The sequence below is a fragment of the Phocoena phocoena genome, chromosome 10 (genome assembly GCF_963924675.1).
Source record: "Phocoena phocoena chromosome 10, mPhoPho1.1, whole genome shotgun sequence".
NCBI lineage: Eukaryota > Metazoa > Chordata > Mammalia > Artiodactyla > Phocoenidae > Phocoena > Phocoena phocoena.
The window spans coordinates 100,906,368-100,925,347 of NC_089228.1; the positions used below are offsets into that span (position 1 = coordinate 100,906,368).

General features: G+C 46.6%; 1 protein-coding gene across 1 annotated transcript in view; it reads right to left on the minus strand.

Moving 5' to 3' along the window:
* The window catches only part of LY86 (lymphocyte antigen 86), a 53,871-nt gene extending 36,059 nt beyond the window's left edge, over positions 1 to 17,812 (minus strand). The window contains exon 1 of the mRNA XM_065886228.1: positions 17,686 to 17,812. Coding sequence (XP_065742300.1) covers positions 17,686 to 17,812 — 127 coding nt within the window. The remainder of the gene's footprint in view (positions 1 to 17,685) is intronic.
* Positions 17,813 to 18,980: the final 1,168 nt, after the last annotated feature.

Below are 18,980 nucleotides of genomic sequence, written 5' to 3' on the forward strand. Positions count from 1 at the left end.
GGAATGAGCATGAGTGCCCAACAGAAGGCACTGAAAGGGAGAGGAAGTGTTCAAGGGGGATCACAGATGCATCCTTCATGAGAGAATAAGAGGCACAGTATCTCCAGAGCATTTAATCGACTCTTCCTAAAAACACCCTGGAGATTTACTGAGAAGGTGGAGTCGGTACCCAATGAGAGTTTCCACCAGGATGTCTTGTACTGAAATCCGGGAAGCAGGATTCCAAATTCCCAGAACTCGTTCACCACTTATTCTTGCATGTCTCACATTAGGAGATGGAGCCAGAATGAATCTGCTGGATGTCCCAGCTTTGCAGTAGAGCTCTCCCTGATGGGAAGGAGAAGGATGTTTCTCATTGTGTGGCATGGACCACCCAGGAACAGAATCCCGTGACAGGAATGACATAGGTCTACAAGCACTCACTGGTCGATACTGGAGGAGAAAAGAACCAGCTGCCTTTAGTTTGGATCCTCTGCCAGCAAAATAAATTCCTAATTAAGAAAAGGACTCATTTCTCTGCTTCCTGAATCAACACAATCCTATTAGTTTCCTCCTGTTTAGAGGATTAAAAATACTTTTGCTAAAAATATAAAAAGAATTCTGTTGGAACATTGCAAACTGACATGAAAAATAAGATGGAAACCTGACTTCAGATTAATAAATGAGTCACGCACTTACTGAATAACCACAGACTACCTGCCCCAATGACCTGCACACAAGTTCAGTGCAGCATGTGAGCTGATCACTGCAAAGTTTCAAGCAGACCTGACTCAACACCTCACCCATCTCCTTCACGCCATCATTGGAACCATTTGGATATCGTTCAGCCTTTTTTTTTTTGCCATCTGTTCATGTGTTTTCAGAACATAGCATTTAAAAACTGTAATTGTATGGAAACATTACTAGACAAAACTGGTTAAACTAGAGAAATTCTTCTACATACCTTTGCCTAGGCTTAACTAAGCCTCAGAGAAATGGAAAGAAAAGTCCTGGGTTGGGAAGCATTTTCTGACATAAGGAGACATAAATAATAGGTGCTCACAACCATTTGTAATTGTGAAAAATTAGAGGCAACCTAAATATTTATTAAAGGGAGAATGTATAGGGGCTTCCCTGGTGGCACAGTGCTTAAGAATCTGCTTGCCAATGCAGGGGGCACGGGTTCAATCCCTGCTCCGGGAAGATCCGAAATGCCGCAGAGCAAATAAGCCCGTGCACCACAACTACTGAGCCTGGCTCTAGAGCCCACGAGCCACAACTGCCGAGCCTGCGTGCTGCAACTACTGAAGCCCATGCACCTACAGCCCATGCTCCACAACAAGAGAAGCCACCGCAATGAGGAGCCCGTGCACCACAACAAAGAGTAGCCCCTGCTCACCTCAGCTAGAGAAAGCCCGTGCTCAGCAACGAAGACCCAACAGATCCAAAAATAAATAAATAAAATAAATAAGTTTTAAAAAATATTTTAAAAAAGGAGAATGTATATAATTTTAGTCTATGCAAATAACGATATATTCTACATCTGTGAAAGTGAATTAACCAAAGCCACGTATGCTAGCTATCTCTTGGAATAATATAATACACTGATTTCAAAATAAATTGTTAGTTCAACTCCCATTAATTCCAATAAATTTTAATTAGGTTTTTCTATGTTGACAGTCATATTGTATGCATATAGTAATATTTTGTATCCTCTTTTCAAATCCTTAAACATTTTATTTACTGTGCTGGTGAGGGCCTTCAGTGTCATGTTCAATATAACTGGTGATGGTGGGTGCTCTTGTCTGGTTCTTGGTTTTAAAGGGAATGTTTCCAATGTTTCACCATTAAGTGTGATGTTTACTGTAGATTTGTATTTTAGGTACATTTCTTTAAAGAGCAGAGAGCTTATTTTTAAAATTCAATCTGGTAGATCCTCAAAAAATTAAAAATAGAACTACCATATGATTTAGCAATTCCACTTCTGGGAATAGATCCAAAGGAAACACAAACATTAACTTGGAAAGATATCTGCACCCCCATGTTCACAGCAGTATTATTTACAATAGTCAAGACACGGAAACAACCTAAATGTCCATTGATGGATGAGTGGATAAACATTTTATTATAGTTATATATATGTAAGTTATTCAGCCATTAAAAACTGTGGGATAATAATGGTTGTTGTTTTAAACTGCTAAATTTTAGGGTAATTCATTATGCAACAATAGGAAACAAATACATTCCTGTTTCAAATTAGATATTATTATCATTCATTGTTTCTTTTAATGTATTAATTCTTTTCTCCCATTCCATCTTGCATTTCAGAACTTATTTCTGGGAACATTTTATTTCTTTCTGAAGTATCCCTTAGAACAGTGGCCCCCAACCTTTTTGGCACCAGGGACCGGTTTCGTGGAAGACAATTTTTCCACGGATGGGATGTGGGGGTGGGGGGAGTGGTGGTGGTGGGGTGATGGTTCAGGCGGTAATGCTAGCGATGGGGAGCAGCAGATGAAGCTTCGCTTGCTCACCCGCCACTCACCTCCTGCTTTGTGGGCCTGTTCCTAAGAGGCTATGGACCAGTAGTGGTCCACGGCCTGGGGGCTTGGGGACCCCTGCCTTAGAAAGTTCCATTACTGTGAGTCTTTTGGTGGCAAACTCTAGATTTTGTTTGTCAAAAAAAGTCTTTAATTCCCTCTTATTTTTGAGTGGTAATTAGTTAAATAGAGAAGTTGAAGTCGATTGCTGTTTTCTCTTTTCTCTGAGTATATTGCTGTTGCTATATTAAAATCTTCTATCAGTCTAAATATAATTTTTTGCTACATGATTTCTCTTGCTATATATTTATACCAGTTATTTTTTTTCCCTTTGTTAATTTGTGGTTTTACTCCGATGGGTCTAGTTGTGGAATTCTTTTTATGGATCCCACATGGGAATTGTTGTGTTTACTGAATTTGAAGATTCATGTCTTTCATTAATTCCAGGAAATCCCAGTACTTTTCTTCAGAAATTGCCTTTTCCCTATTATCTCTGTTTTGTTTTATAGCTGTAGCTCATATCTCTCGATTTCTCCATGACACATTTTGAGTCATATCTCCAGACCTTTCATCCAGTTCATTAGTTCTCTCTAAGCTATTTTAAAATCTGTGTTTTAACCTAGCCATGATTTTTTTATTTCAACAATTAAATATTTTATTTTAAGGTTTCTCTTTGATTCTTTTTCAAATCTTTCAGATGTGTTTTTTTACATTGTATTTTTCCTTGCTCATGTTTTAGATTCCCTCTTTTATTTCTTTAAACAAATGACATGTTCTCAGTTTCATATTCATATGTATCTTATACTTTCCAAATCTAAAACATATAGGGCTATAATTTTGCTTTTTGTTTTTCTGCTGACTTTCCCTCATGGTGGCTTATTTCCTTGTGTTTTTAAATTTTGGATCGTGAGCTCAATCTTCAGAAATCATGTGAAACCTGAATTGAGAGTATGTATTCCTCCAGAGAAAGTTTGCATTTTCTTCTGTCAATATGTCCCAGGTATTCCCAATCAAGACCCACTTTGATTTAATTTCTAGGCTTGGGATTTCCTGGGTCACGAAGGGAATATACATTTTTGTATATAGAGGTTTGAGCCCCAAACCAGTGGTGATATCAGATCTGGAGTTACTGCTTCTCAGGGAAGAGTTACTTTCTCCAGAGGCCAAGCAGAGTCAGGTAAGTTTCTTTGTCTTCCATTTTGCTGAAGAATGTGGTTTTTTTGGTCCACTTTTAATTGTGGCTATAACTCTTTGATGGTCCTTGTTTCATGATGGGATTGATTTCCATCTTGCACAGCACAGGGCATGCTTGCCAGACTCTCACAGAGCCATTGAAGCCACATTCTGGCCCACGGAGTCAAACACCTGTTCTGAGGACAGACATAGCCTCGGTGCTGGCTTTCCACTCTGCTTTTGTGCTTTCTTTCAGCTCTGGCTCTCGGAAACCTCTCGTTCTTTCATGCAAGCTTACCTATGCATTTAAAAAGATTTGTGTCACATTGTACCCAGATGTTTTATAGCAAGACAGTTTTTCATGATGTGGAGACCAGAAGCTTGCCCATTCCACCTGCAGTGGCCACTTTTTGTGGGTTGTCTTTGTCTCTCTTTTGTCAGCGTCCTCTTCATGAATGCTTTTGTGTATATGAGAAGTTCCAATGCACAAAGGGGATTTATTCTCTCCAAAGCCTTCCTGCAGATACCTATGACTGCCTGAGGGCTTTCTCTGGGTGTGGGAGTGAGCTTGTTCTATACACTGTCAAGCCAGTAGTGCTGGGGAGCCAGTGTACCCAGGAACAACCATGACAGATAGAAGTTGCTAGACCAATGCCCCAATTTCTTCTCCCTTCAGACCTGACCACCATAAGGCATGTTTCACGGGTCTCCCAGGGGTCCCCAGAAGGACCAGGCTTCAGTTGCCCACAGTGGTTACCTGGATTGGCTTCCTTTTCTTCCCTGCCTCACTTTTTCACTCTCTTCTGGTTCTTCCCAGAATCATTTCTTAAATAAATTTGCACTCAATTCCTGTGTCACTGATCATTTCTCAGGAAACTCTAAACTTAACCTTATTCCTCTACTTTATAACGAATATTGACTATGTATATGGTGCTAATTGTTGTGGTTTCAAAGACAAATGCAAAGAAATAGTTTCATCTTTAGAGTAGTTTATATTCTAGGCCCCCTGCTTTCTAGCGTTTTTTTAGAAATACACATTTTAGTGAAGTTTGTAGGTGGCAAGAAGCATTTCAACAGATCTGGGTCAAAATCTAACTGGCAGTTCCAGGTGTTTGGATGATGATGGAAATAGCACGGACTGGACATACTTGAATACTTGATTCTTAGGCCAGCAAGAATATTCCAAATTGAGTAACTGGTTACCTAACTTTTACATATTTGGCATTCTTGGGGATTCATATGGTGACGTCACTTTGATACAGAGGGTAGTGATGTTAAAACTGAACTGTAAGATGGTTTTTTAGAGATACTCTGAGTCCAGGAAGGGAAGCCATTCAGGTCTAGGTAGCAAAAAAAAAAAAAAGGCATAACCAGACTAAAGTCTCCCCTCTCTACAGCAGAGGCCATAAATGGCTAGAGCTTGATTTGCTCCTAGCTTTCAGATGTGTTTTTTGGCCTGCACAATGTTTAAAAACACTTAGGCTATAAGTGTCCATTGACAGATGAATGGATAAAGAAGATGTGGCACATATACAATGGAATATTACTCAGCCATAAAAAGAAATGAAATTAAGTTATTTGTAGTGAGGTGGATGGACCTAGAGTCTGTCATACAGAGTGAAGTAAGTCAGAAAGAGAAAAACAAATACTGTATGCTAACACATATATATGGAATCTAAAAAACAAACAAACAAACAAACAAAAACTGTTCTGAAGAACCTAGGGGCAGGACAGGAATATAGACGCAGACATAGAGAGTGGACCTGAGGACACGGGGAGGGGGCAGGGTAAGCTGGGACGAAGTGAGAGAGTGGCATGGACATATATACACTACCAAATGTAAAACAGATAGCTAGTGGGAAGCAGACGCATAGCACAGGGAGATCAGCTCAGTGCTTTGTGACCACCTAGAGGGGTGGGATAGGGAGGGTCGGAGGGAGATAAAAGAGGGAGGAGATATGGGGATGTGTGTATATGTATAGCTGATTCATTTTGTTATATAGCAGAAACTAACACACCATTGTAAAGCAATTATACTCCAATAAAGATGTTAAAAAAAAAAACACTTAGGCTAATTGCCGTATTCATAAATTAGGAGGTTGTCCTTCTAGATTAGGAACTTTTCTTCTGAAAAAGTATAACAGAAGGTTAGACATCCCAGGTCCCACAATCCCACACAGCGATCGGATGGAGCTGAATAGTAGTTTCCTCTTCGAGATGAGAGGAGAGCTATAGTCCCTGTAACTTTCTATTGTAAATTACAACTGACCCACCTCCTTCATAATTTGCCTTTTCCATGAGTGTATTTGAGCGTTTGAGTCGAGCCCTATAGCTTCTGGAATGGGTGAGATGTAAGGAATTGATGAGTTTTGCAGGAAGGGAACTATGGTCTTCTCTCTGTCACCGCTTTCCAGAATTCTGAAGGTCCGCTCCCCCAGGAAGGCAGCACCGCTGAGACCCTGAGAGCAGGCAGTGTTTACACACTTCTGCTCATTATTTTGGCTCCCAGCTCTAAAACCTCAGACACAATTGGACACTTGATACTTGCTGTCCAACCACTGCTTCAAGTAAACTGAGAGCCATTGGCAATTTTCTCCTCAGGTATTTTTTTTTGGGGAAACATGCACACTCACTGACACAAGAATTGTTCTTTCATTTAGTTAAAACCAAAGCCAAGTGTGAGGCAGAAAAGCTGTTCACCCTGGAACACGATCTTCCTATCCACTCTCCGTCCTGCTGGAATTCCATCAGCTCCGTATAAGTCAGGCTAGAATATAGACTCCAGAGAACTGAGTCTCCAGTACTACCCTTCTGGAACAGTCACCAGGCAGGTTCTAGACCCAAGCCTGCTGACGCCAGGGGAGCTCTCGCCTTCACTGTTCTATGAAACTATGTCATTTGTATGTAAAGTTTGCAGTGTTAGGACATTTATGGAACTAAATGGTCCTCTCAGTATTATAAACGAGCCCCTTAGCTCTTGTGTATACACAAAATCCCTTGTTTTGTAGGGGCCTGGCAGGGAGGGATGAGGGCACATCGCCTTAAGAGAAGGGCTGCCTAGAAAGAGGATCCTGTGCCCTTCGGGGGTGTGAGTATGAAGGGGAAGATCTGGTCGCGGTGTACGCAGTATCTCTGGCCTGACATTGGGTGAGTTCACATCATGGCGTTTATGCAGAGGACAGGACGCAGAGCTGCCCAGGAGGGTCCTGGGATGGGGCCGCCACCACCCTGCTCTGTGGCTGTGATCGGGACACATTGCTTCTCTGGCTCCGAGTTTCCTCTTCTGAACACGGAGGTGCTCGGACTGAAGCCCTGAGGTTCTGTCTGGCCAGCACATTTCCCAGTTCAGTAAGAGGTCCCCCGGCTGCTCTGAGCCTGTGGGCGGGGACTGAAAGAATGCTGACCCCTCCCCACCTGCCTGCAGAGCCCCAGGCTGGTGGAGAAATAAATAGGTGGTCATGTGACAGTCCCTGGCCGCCCGGCTCCTTTCGAGGCCACTTACATCCGTGACCACAAAAGACGGCCACAAGGCCACGGTCAGAAACAGATCCTTTAGCCTCACGGAGCGTAAGGCTCCACCAAGAGCGGCTCTAGGAACCTCCCCCCGTGCTGCAGTGTGCTCCCTTCCTATCCGTTAGCAGCTCTACAGCCACAGCAAACTGTAACTGGACAGACCAAAGTCCTCTACACTGGCCACGGAGCTGGAAAGAGAGGGCAAGCCAACGCTGTGGGGGGCAGGGGGCGGTGCCCTGTTGGACCATCTCTGACCGGGAGGGGGCAGGTGGGAGGAGATCACCGGGGACCTGCTCGCTTCTGCTGATTGGGGCGATACCAGGCAGTTTCTGGGAATAGGAAGAAAGGCATTGCCTGCTGTTTGGGGCTCTTGAAGACCTCAACCCTCGCGATTCTTTCAGAATCATTTCACAGGTTTGTCTGCGTGAGGCAGCCCGAGCAAAGATGAAAAGGGAGTTGCGTCACATCCCAAACACTGGATGAGCACGAAGCCTTGTTCTTAGAGGCTCAGAGAGTCCCCACCCGTTTGGACAGAGTGGAGAGAACCACGGAATTTTTTTTCTATCTTTTAAGTAGGTAGTAGTAAGGACAAAGCATTGTGAATAAGCCAGAAAAAAAGTATATGTATATACATATAACAGAAGTGCTTGGGAAAAATTAGAACAGAAGGATTGATCAGCTCAAGTGGCCTCATATAAAAATTGGATAGAAAGCTGGACGAGAGTCAAGTCAGCACCAGAAACCACACAGAATATACAAGTAGAGAGACAGTCCAGTGCTATGTTCTAAGAAGATGAGTTAGCTAAATGTCGTAAAGATGAGCCTCAACTGTGCAGACAAAATCCATCATCTCCTCTAAATGACCCCTCTCACTGTATTTCTGACATTAGGGTGGTAGGTGTACGTTTCCAGCAATGCTGACAGGCTGGGTTAATGCGTAATAATGCCAGGATGGCATCACAATGACCCAGCAAAACACTCATCAATTGATGAAAGAGCAGCGGGATACAGGGAACCCTGTGAAAGCAAGGGGCTGAAAAGGTCTTCAGGATGTAATAGGTCAAGTTTAAGTACAGAGACCTCAACTTGCTGACCCGGTGCCGCCAGGCCTAGGATCAACTGATTGGTGACTCAAAACCTGCGTCCTGGTTGGTCTGAGTGAGAGTATTCATCTTTGGTCTGGAACATACTAGACAGCTGGGAAAATACTGCACTAAGTATTTTTATAACTCCAAGAAAAATAAGAATACAGGGGAGAATAAACATCAATGTAAAGATGATAAAGAAATAAAGTTAAGCGCATAGTACCGATATTTTGACACTAGTTTAAGGAAAGGGTCATAGTAAATGGAACAATCACCGCGATAACTTCTGCTTGCTTTGCCTCTGCCTTTAAAGATTTTAAAGCATTTAAGGAAATCCGCTGTATTTGTTTACATGCTTAAGAGAATTCTATTAAAAAATTTCTGACCCATGGATATATGCCTGCAATAAAAGTAATTTGTTAAATTTACAAAGTTTTGATTTATTAATTATGCAAGTAGAGTTTAATTGTTTAAAGGGCTATTTTTAATTCAGTACGGGAGGCATGAAATTGAGCACTGAAACATACGGAGAAGCCCTCCGAATAAGAAAGTTCCCAGCTACGGGAAAGGATTCTAATGGTGAACAGGCAGAGGGAACCCTGATCATTCTCGTCTGGATTTGTCGCCGGGGCTGGCGCAGTTCCCACCTGGCCAGAGGGGAGATGCCAGGCTTCAAATAAGGGAGCCCATTGACCTCACTCTAGGTCCCCAGACAGCCTGTGTGAATCTCCCACTGTTAAGTTGTGCTTGGAAGCAGTGCTTTCTGGGCTGAGGGTCTTTTTCATTTTCCTCCTGGCCATTACCTCCTGGCCTGGTTACTACTTCCTTCTGTTCCGGAAGCGGAGAGGCACCGCAGGGGAAACGGGCGCAGAATTTCAAAAGGGCACGGAGGCACAACTCGGCCTTCTTGGATCCCTCACAAGGAGGCCAGCAGACACAGGCTTGCCCATTGCCCACTGCGCAGGAATCACCCCGGCTGCACCCAGACGCATGCGCGAATTCTATAGCGCTTGTTTCCTGGGAGACCCCAGAGTACTTCCAGGGATGCTCACCTGGCTACTCTAGGACCCCAGAATGAAATACTAGATCAGGAGCCTGGGCTCTCACTTCACAAGGCATCCCAGAGAAGGAACGCACGCTAAGCCAGATGGCACACAGTTCCTGGGTGGGTGGCCCTTTTCTTTCAATTATCCTTTTCCCTGAACTGTTGTTTAGGGTTGAGGTTTGGAGGGTGCCCCCGCCGCCACTCCCCACCTGTATGCTTGACCAGCACGCCCCTGCTTTGTGCCTTCCGACTGCTCTCACCAGTGATGCTGAGGGCGCTGCCAGCCTGGGGCTCCTGGGTGACGGGAGCCTGGTACCTGCCGGGCTCTGCCAGGTGCTCCAGCGAGAAGAGCTGGAGCTGGGAAGGGGACTCTCTCCTTCGCTTTCCTCGGCCTCTAAGAAAAAAGCTGCTTTGGACCCGCGCTGCCCCTTCTGCCGGCCTGAGTCTGCAGCCCGGCCCAGGACCTCACACTGGCGGCTGCTTTTGCAGTGTGTCCTCTGCGTTGTAGTCTTTACCAAAATAGCTGCAGAGCTGGAGGATGGTCTTCCCTCATCGCTAACTCTCCAAAGAGGCTCCTCCCCAAACTCGAGCTAAGCTGCCCCTCCGATTTTGCCTGAGGATGGAAAGAGCCTCTTACACTCACAGACTCTTGGGTCTTTTGTCTCCATAGGTCCCTATTCAGTAAGTTACTCAGCATCTCTTAAACAGCTCTTAGGAGAAGTAACACCACCTTGGAGACTTGGCCATAAATGGTAACAACCAGAGGGAAACAGGGAGGAACACAGGGTCTCTGGCAGAAGCGCATCTGTGGGCTGGGCTGTTTCCCCTTCAGCTCCTGTCCAGTTTTGACTTTTTCCTGTTCCCATTTTTAAAAATCTGCATCTCAATGTTGACATTCTTTTTTTTTTTAAATCAACTTCCTGTCTTTAAGTTTGGCAAAAAGGCCCCACTCTGCTCAAGGCCACTAGCTGTTGAATCCTGCAGGCCCTAAGTTTTCCCTTTGAAGTTGCATCTTTGGTTCTCTGACTGTTTACTTTTCTTTAATTGCCCGGTATTTATATCCCTATTAATCTAGGAAAATAAACAGAGAAATTGCTTTCTGCGTGTAATTTTTAAAAGTATTTTTAAATGACTACGTGGCATGTGATGTTTTCCATTCATATTATTATTTCTTGATGTCATTGCTTCTTTTGTTTGTTTTATGCTCCGTTTACTGAAGAATTATTAGGTTTTGAGGAAAGGAGGTTTTCCCCCCTCCCTTTCCTTCCAGGCTGTTTAAAACAATTTTTTTCCTAGGATATTTTATCAAAGTCCTTCCGCTCTGCAGCCAGGCCATTGCGGTTCACCCTCTGCTCGGAAGGAAATGTGGCCAGCGTCGTTTCACATTCTTAGAGTCTGATGCATTGTCCTGTGTGACTCTCCTTATGGCTTATTCGGGCGCATGTGACCTGATTTTGACTTTGTCATTAAGGACTTTTTGGAGGTCAGATAAAGTGAAACTGATTTGGGCAGAAGTGGACAAAGCTGATCCCTTCAGGGGGCGAGAGCCGGTGTTGGCTGCAAGTTTGAATCACAGCGATCAGATGCCATGGTCCCCTGACCCTAGGACATCCCAGGTGGCTGGTCTGTCCCACAGGTACCACCCACAGCCCTCAACTTACTGCCGGAGATGGGGCTTCCCCCAGCTTCTTCACAGAGGAAGCTGCTCTCAGGTGTGAGGGAAATAGGGTTTCCCCATGAGGTGAGCATGACATCCGCGCAGGAGGGCTCTGCCGTAAAATGTGTTGTTCTCACCCATAGGAGAATGGCCTTTCATTTGCTTCTTTTAATTTGGGAGGTGTCATTTCCAGACACCTTGCCGCAAAAGAGGACTCGGTACCCAAGGCTGATAAACATAGATGTGGGTTTCCTTGTCTTCTGTGGCTGCTACAGGTCCTGGTGGACACTTGGGAAGAGCCATACTGGCCCAGCTCTGAACTTGTGCAGAGAGGGGAGACTGGTGGGGAGGGGTGGGAGGGGGAAACAACCCTTGACTCAGAAGACAAATCTCTCTCCTGCCCAGCCCCCTTTCTCCCTGTGTCTTCCTTCCCTCTCCCTCTGCGCCCTCCTCTTTTTCCTCCTCCTTTTGCTAGTACTTAGGGTTTTCACCTCTTCACCCAAAGACTTCGTTTTTCAGCTGGGCCTTCTCCCTGTCCCCACGCTATGTTTCTGGGATCAGCTGGCATGGCTTTTACTCCGTATCAGAGTTCCGCGATAACAGCTTTAGGTCACCGGGCATGGAGTCACTTAGGTTGGTTTGTATCAAGGGCTCAGGTATGTTACTTTGTTAAGATATTTAATATATATGTGCTTCTGTTTTTATATCTGGAAAATGGAAATACACACCCTTCATACCTCCTAGGGCTATTCATGAGGACTGAACGAGACCTTACAAGTGGAAGAACTTTATAAGTTGTAAAACGTTATTCAGAAGCAGGAGATCGTTATGGCAACGACGATTCTCTCAACGGGATCCTACAAGTCCTTTGCAGTCGTGGTGGTTTTGGTGCCAAGTTCACTTGGCCATGGAGTTTCTTTATGGCTAGAATCATCCAGGAGACCCAGAACCTGAGGCTCTGATCTGGTGAAGAGCTTGAGAGGTTCTTTCTGACCTTGACTAGGGAGCAGCAAACTTTTTCGATGAAGGGCCAAATAGTTAATATTTTCGGCTGTGGGGGCCCTCAGTCACTGTCACACTCCTCACTGCCACTGTAGCACAGCTCCGAAACACTTTATTTGTGGACACAGAAATGTGAATTTCATATAATTTTCGCATGTCACAAATATTATTCTTCTTTTGATTTTTTTTTTTTTTTAGCCATTTAAAAATGTAAAAACCATTCTTAGCTCGTGGGCTGTGCAAAAACAGGCAGCAGGTGGGATTTGGCCTGTGGGCTTCCTTTGCTGACCTTTGCCCTAGACGACCCCCAGGAGCCAAGTGAACGGCCAGGTTGACTGTGAGTATCAGAGAAACCAAAAAGGGGGACATGAAGTGATTTGGGCATGTGTCACAGGTCCTTTACTTTTTATGACTCTCCTCTCTGCCTGGTTGACGTCAAGGCAGGTTAACTGACAACACTGAGGTGTACACTCAAGGCTCTTGCCAGAAAACACAACTTAGATCTCTGCTCTCCAACCCTTATCAAAAACCCCATAACAGCAGCAATGGTCACAAGAATGGTATTTACGGATGGGTCCTGGAGCACCTGCGGCTCACTCATTCCTATGGGTGTCCAAATTCCCCTTGAGCAACCCAGACCTGCACGTGCTGCATTCAAGGACGGTTCTACTGTGGGCTTTTGCAAAATCGATCCTGAGTTTCATTTTGGTAATGAGCCCTTGGTCTACACTGAGGGGCACCACAAAAAGCAGTGGATGTGAGTCACTGTGGCATCTCTTGTAGAGATGTTCTCCAGATGCCACTTGCTCCAGGGAGAAATGCTTCTCACAGCTTATTCCAGGGTCAGGAAAAGCTGGACATCTCCTTGAAAACTGGCTTGACTTTGTAAACAGTGTAATTTCCTTGTTTGATCTGGCTTCAAGGAAGCTCAGAGTCAAATACACCTCTTGTGACGGTGAAATATCTTACAAGTCAGCAGCAGCAAAGATTTACTGAGCACATAGTATGTGCCCAGCACTGTTCACACAGTCCTTTTCACTTAATCCTCACACAGCCCTGAGATGCCGATAAAATGATAAGCCCTATTGTAGTGGGCTGGATAATTGTTCCCAAAGATATCCATGCCCCGATCCCCAGAGCCTGTAAATGTTACCTTAAGTGGCAAAAAAGACTTTGCAGAAGTGATTAAGCTATAAGGATCCTGAGGTCGTGAGATTATCCTAATCACAAGTGTCCTCACGAGAGGGAGGCTGAGGGAGACTTGACACAGAAGAAGGAAGGAATGTGACAGCTGAGGCCAGGTGCAATGCTGCCGGCTTTGAAGACGCAGGAGGGGGCTGTGGGCCAAAGGATGCAGGGAAGCAGCTGCAGAAGCTGGACAAAGCAAGGAGAGGATCCTCCCCTGGAGATTCCAAGTGAGGGTGCCCTTTGACCAAGTGAAACTGACTTTGGGCTCCTGGCCTCCAAAACTCTAAAAGAATCAATGCATGTCCTTTAAAGCCACCAAACACCAAGGAAACCCACTTTACAATCAAAGACAGGAAACAGAGAGTATTGCCTAGGGGTTGGAATGATTCCTGACCCCAAGCTCCTATCCCTCAGGCCGCTGCCCCCTCTGTTGTAAGTGTCCTGACCTCCCCCCCCCTGCTTTATTATTCCCCTCCCCCTCCCCACCCCACCACTTCCCCTACCATCTAGTTCATCTTCCGACCACGTGCACTTTTGTGATACACGTCACATCTTTGTGTGATAGAAGCAGCACCTCAGTAAACACATTGGTGGACATTTGGGGCATGTATGGGGGTGGGGCCCCTGGGCTTTTTCTAGCCCTGGAAATTGTCTTATGATTTAACAAAAGAAAGGCCCCTGACTGCGTGTGTTCCCCCTTTGGCTTTTATGAAGACTGTCCCTCTCTTCTTTGCTGCGGCACTAACGGTTGGACAGAGCAGAACTTCTGCTTTTTCAGACACTTTTGCTCACTTCCTGGTCTGTGTTCAGAGCCGCATAACTGTTTATGAAATTCTTTCATTCACCTCGAGGATTGTTGTCTTATTCAGAACAGTTTCTAGCTGAAAATCCCCCCTCCCACTAAAATGATAAAACAAAAAGAGAAAGGAAAAATGAAGGATTTTCTGCGCTAAACCCAGAAGACGGTAGATCCTTTATCTTTGTCAGCTGATCCTCCCACATCTGTGCACATGTCGGGACCCCTGATGTGCCCAGGGATGTCTAACCCCCAGGCCTGGATTTAGCATCACAACTGAAGGATCACATACTATGTCTATGTCATCAGTGCAAAGGCCTCGAGGGGCGGCCCCGCTGTGAATCCAGCTGCGGAGGGGGCATCTCCATCTGCGGAGGGGTATGCAGCCATTCAGTCCCCGAGAGCTCAAAGGCTCTCAAGAGAGGAGGGAGGCCCATCCCTAGAGGAGCTCCCGGGACACTGCTTTCCTCTCTGCTGATCTCAGTGTACACCAAAGGTTCCTTCTGACATGAAGCCTGTTGAAATTCTGCTCTTTAGCTCCCATGATTTCTTTCCTGGATGATTGATTCTCTAGGCTACAAATCCTGCCTGAAGCCTCAAACAGTTTTCAGTCTCATATCCACGCTCCTACCCTTACCTGAGGAATCTTGCCAAAACGCAATCCTTTCCTCATTGCCAAAAGGATACAGCCCAACCTTGTCTGGGTCTCTTGGTGTATTAGTCAGGGCTCTCCAGAGAAACAGAACCAATGGAATTACATATATGCCTCTATTCTAGAAAGAGAGTTATTACAAGGTGTCGGCTCACGTGAGGATGGAGCCTGAGAAGTCTCACGATCTGCCATCCGCATGCCGGGGCCCCAGGAAGGCTGGCAGTGTCGTTTGAAGGCCTGACAACCAGGAGGGCTGCAAGTGGGAGATCAGGGCCCCAGGTCTGCAGTTGGGTAGAGAGTGAATTCAACCTTCTTCTGCCTTTGTGTTCTACTCAGGCCCTCGCAGGCTGGCTGAGGCCCATTCACATCGGCCGGACCATGTGCTTTACTCAGTCCCCTGATTCCAGTGTTAATCTCGTCAGGAAACACCGTCACAGACACACCCAGACATGAAGTTTAAGCAGCTATCTGGGCATCCCATGGCCCAGTCACACTGACACATAAAATTACCCATCACACCCGGGCTCTGCCCACATCTCCCACCTCATCTCTCACCCTCCCCAACGTCCCATCCCTTCCACAGCTCCATGAACTCTAATCCTGGGCACGTTTCCCGAACTTCACACACGCTGTTCTCTGCCGAAATGCTCCTTCCCGCTGCCCACCTCCACTCCATTTGCCTTCTGACAAAATTCTAGACGGCAGGTGATTCAGAGTAGGCTCTGGAGTCAGACAGGCCTGGGATCAATTTATTTTAATCCCACAAATATTTACCTAACGCCTCCTCTGTGCCACTGGGGATGTGATTCTGCCACTATTACCTCTGTGGCCTCGGAGAAGTTACCTGACATCTCTAATCCTCCATTTACACATCTGTAAATGAGAATAACCCTTAGAAAGCCCTTAGCGCGGTGCCCGGCACCTATAAACGTTCTATGAACATGAGATGCTATAATTACTGTTTGTATCATCCTTTAAGGTTGAACTCAAGCTTGATGACCTTTCCCCGATGGGTTTAGGTCCCAATCTCACCCTCTCCAGCCATCATGTCCCCTGGTGCTGGACCTGTGCCTCTGTTGCAGCCCTTCACACACAGCCTGTACCCTAGTGCTTGTCTCATCCTCCCACCACTCTTGGACTAGGACTGCGTCTCCGCCATTCCTTTTGCTGAGTGCCCGGAGGAGCAGGGTTTGTGCTCAGCATTCGACCCCACGGCGCCACCACCCCTTCAGAGGGAGGAGTCTTCCCTGGGCGGGTGGGTGAGAAGCTCTCACTCTTTCCCTGATACATCTGCTCCTCTCGTCTCTCACGGCGGGGGCTTGCCAGGCTTGGACGAATGCTGCAGGCGTCAGGCTGGTCTGAGGGATCGACCAGCCATGGCAACCATTCACGGGAGGACGAATTGGAAAAACAAATCCTGAGCAGGGCATTCATCTCGAGTCTTGCTTCGGGTCCTGCATCTGAAATGAACAGGTGCCAGCAGAAAGCATCCCATCCCCGCAGGCAGAGCAGGAGCCCGGGGATCAACACTTCCAGCATCCAGCCATTCCTTCTCTTTTACGCTAAAAAAATGTGTGTGTGCATTTCAATGTTCGATGTTCCTTCTTTTTAAAAGAGTGAAATGTGGACCTCTCTGAGGCAGCTCCTCGGGTGGCCGCCGTAGGGATCGGCTTCTGCTCAGTGTAACATCTACACTACTCCTCAGCTTACCACGCAGCCGACTTGGGTGCTTAAAGGGCGTCTCCGTTCCACCCCCTACCGTCCAACAGCATCCTGACCCCTGTCCACCTCCAAAGTGGCCTATTTCACACTGTCTTCATGAGCCAGTCCCCCTAATCTTCATTCAAGCTGTGATCCTGAGACTGGGCTGCTTTCTGGTCACTCAGGCCCCCTTTATGGATTGAATTCCCCAACCCCATCCATATGTGGAAGTCCTACCCCTCGGTACCTTAAAATATGGCGGTATATGGAGTAAGGGTCTTCAAAGGGTGACTAAGATTAAACGAGGTCATACTTGTGGGCCCTGATCCAATATGACTGATGTCCTTATAAGAAGAGACACAGACATACTAGGAACATGTGGGCACAGAGCAAAGACCAAGCAAAGACAGGAGAAGCAGACGGCCGTCTGCAAGCCAAGGAGAGAGGCCTAAGGAGTAACCAACCCTTCCGACACTTGATCTTGGACTTGCAGCTTCCAGAACTGTGAGACGATACACTTCTGCTGTTTAAGCCTCCCAGTCTGTGGTGTTCTAACAGCTCCAGTAGATGAATATACACTCCAAAGACTCGGTTCCGACACTGATCACGGCAGTTCCCAGCATTCTATTCATTAGATTGCAATTTTGGTTGGTATCTACATTTGCCAAATAGGGTAACGTAGCTCATTCCCTTTTGTTATGTCCAGCCCTAGAGAAAATCCTGGCATCGGCAGCTGCCAGATAAGTGTTTGTTGAATGAATGAATGATGTTGCTGCTGTGATAGAAGCTCTGGGAGTGTCATCAGGACAGGAGTGTTCTCCTTCGGTGTAAATGACCTTTTCACTCAACTTGCAAATGAAGTAACTTGGCAAGGTGTCCCGGGTGTACAACCGAGGGAGGCGACAGAAGCATCTCATTTTTAAAAAATCAAATAAGTTCTTTTTTTTTTTTTTTTTTGCGGTACGTGGGCCTCTCCCGTTGCGGAGCACGGGCTCCGGACACGCAGGCTCAGCGGCCATGGCTCACGGGCCCAGCCGCTCTGGGCCTGATCTTGAACTGGCGATGTTTCACGATTTGGTAGACTCACCGGTCAGTCTGTTCTTTTTCGGGCTCTGTGATGTTAATGAATCGCTGTATCTAGACTCTCACTGTCTTTTTCTGTTCCTCTTGCCATACTCTTAAGCTCTCTCCCGGCCGATCGCTGCTTCTGCCCAGGGCTCCCAGGGGTCCTCGCAGACCTGTTTGGCCACTGTCCCCCTCACCCTTCCCCCACCCCAACAGAACACTCCAGCAGCTCACATCTGTGGGCCTTAATTTCCCCATGAACAGAAATGGACATTCAGAAAGCGCTTACCGCAGCTCTGGTAGAGGACTTGCAAGCTCTCATCCCTGCAGGCCGTGTGTGTAGGCCAGGCTTCCCTGCCACGGCCCTGGGGAGACAGCAGAGTCCAGACAAGAAAGGCGGCCATGAGCACCTGCATGGCGAGGTTCTGTGTGTGACCAACAGAAGAATAACTGGCCCAAGAGAAAGGGCCCTCGGGGTGCTTCCCCATCTCTCATAAAGGGGGGACATGTTCAGTTTCACTTCTCAAATTTTATGCTCCTTGGGGAACCACTCGGAGAAGCAAAAGGCAGTTAGCTGAGACCTCTGAATGCTGTTCCCCAGAACCTTTGGCTCTTGAATCAACGCGTCAGGCTCGTCTGGGTCCGGGGTGGCTAATGTTTGACTTTCTGCTTTCAAAGAGAGGGGCTAGCAAGTGATGCAGGACCTTGCAACTGGGCCCCCAAAGAGCTCTCTTTCCTGCCCCACCCTCCTTACAGCCCTGCCCCCGGGTGGGGCAGAGAACTCAGGAAAGCGAAACCACAGGCCTCCACATGCTTTCCATCACTGGGTCCCCTGTTCCCAGGGGCCTCTGATGTGGGCTGTGGCCCAGGGGCCTGGCTGGGGCCGGCCAGCAGCGTTTGGCATTTGGGGGGCTGCAGAAGGACATTTGGGATCTGGAATTAGGCTTTCGCCTTGTTGGCACTTTTCTCCGGCTTCAGCTCCAGGATTAAGATTTCAGAAGCGACTGTGCAGATGGGAGGACAGGGCAGTGCTCTGGGGGGCAGTAGCTGTGGTCTCTGGAGACGAGGTGGAGAGAAGAGCCCTGAGAAGTGAGCTGGGTTCTATTTCTGGGCTCAGCTTGGTGGGAAGGGGGGGAAGGGCGGGGAGTTGAGGGCCTCCCTTTGAAGACTTGTGTTGGTCAGTGGCAGGATTACTAATGTCATGTCCCACTTTCTTTTCAAAGCCAAGAATCTGTCTCTCTGTCCCCCTTCCTCCGTGGTCCTGCATTGTGACAGCAAAGTTTCTCAACCCTGATTCCCCACGCCCAGCCTCAGCTCCACCGTAGTTTGAGAGAACCAGAGTCAGGACCAAGGCCGACAGATTTTAGAAGCCACGGAAAACACTATTTCCCTCGGGAGGAAAAGCGTTTCTCTGAGCGCCCTGGGTAAGTTCACGATTTCTGCCCATGGCTTAAATAAGAATTAAAGGCACTTCCAAACTTGTTTTTGTAATAAGTGGAATTTAATTATCAGTGAAGACAAACAAATAAGTTGACTTACTTGATGGATACTTTGGATTTCTAGGGAGAGAGCAGGGCATAGTCA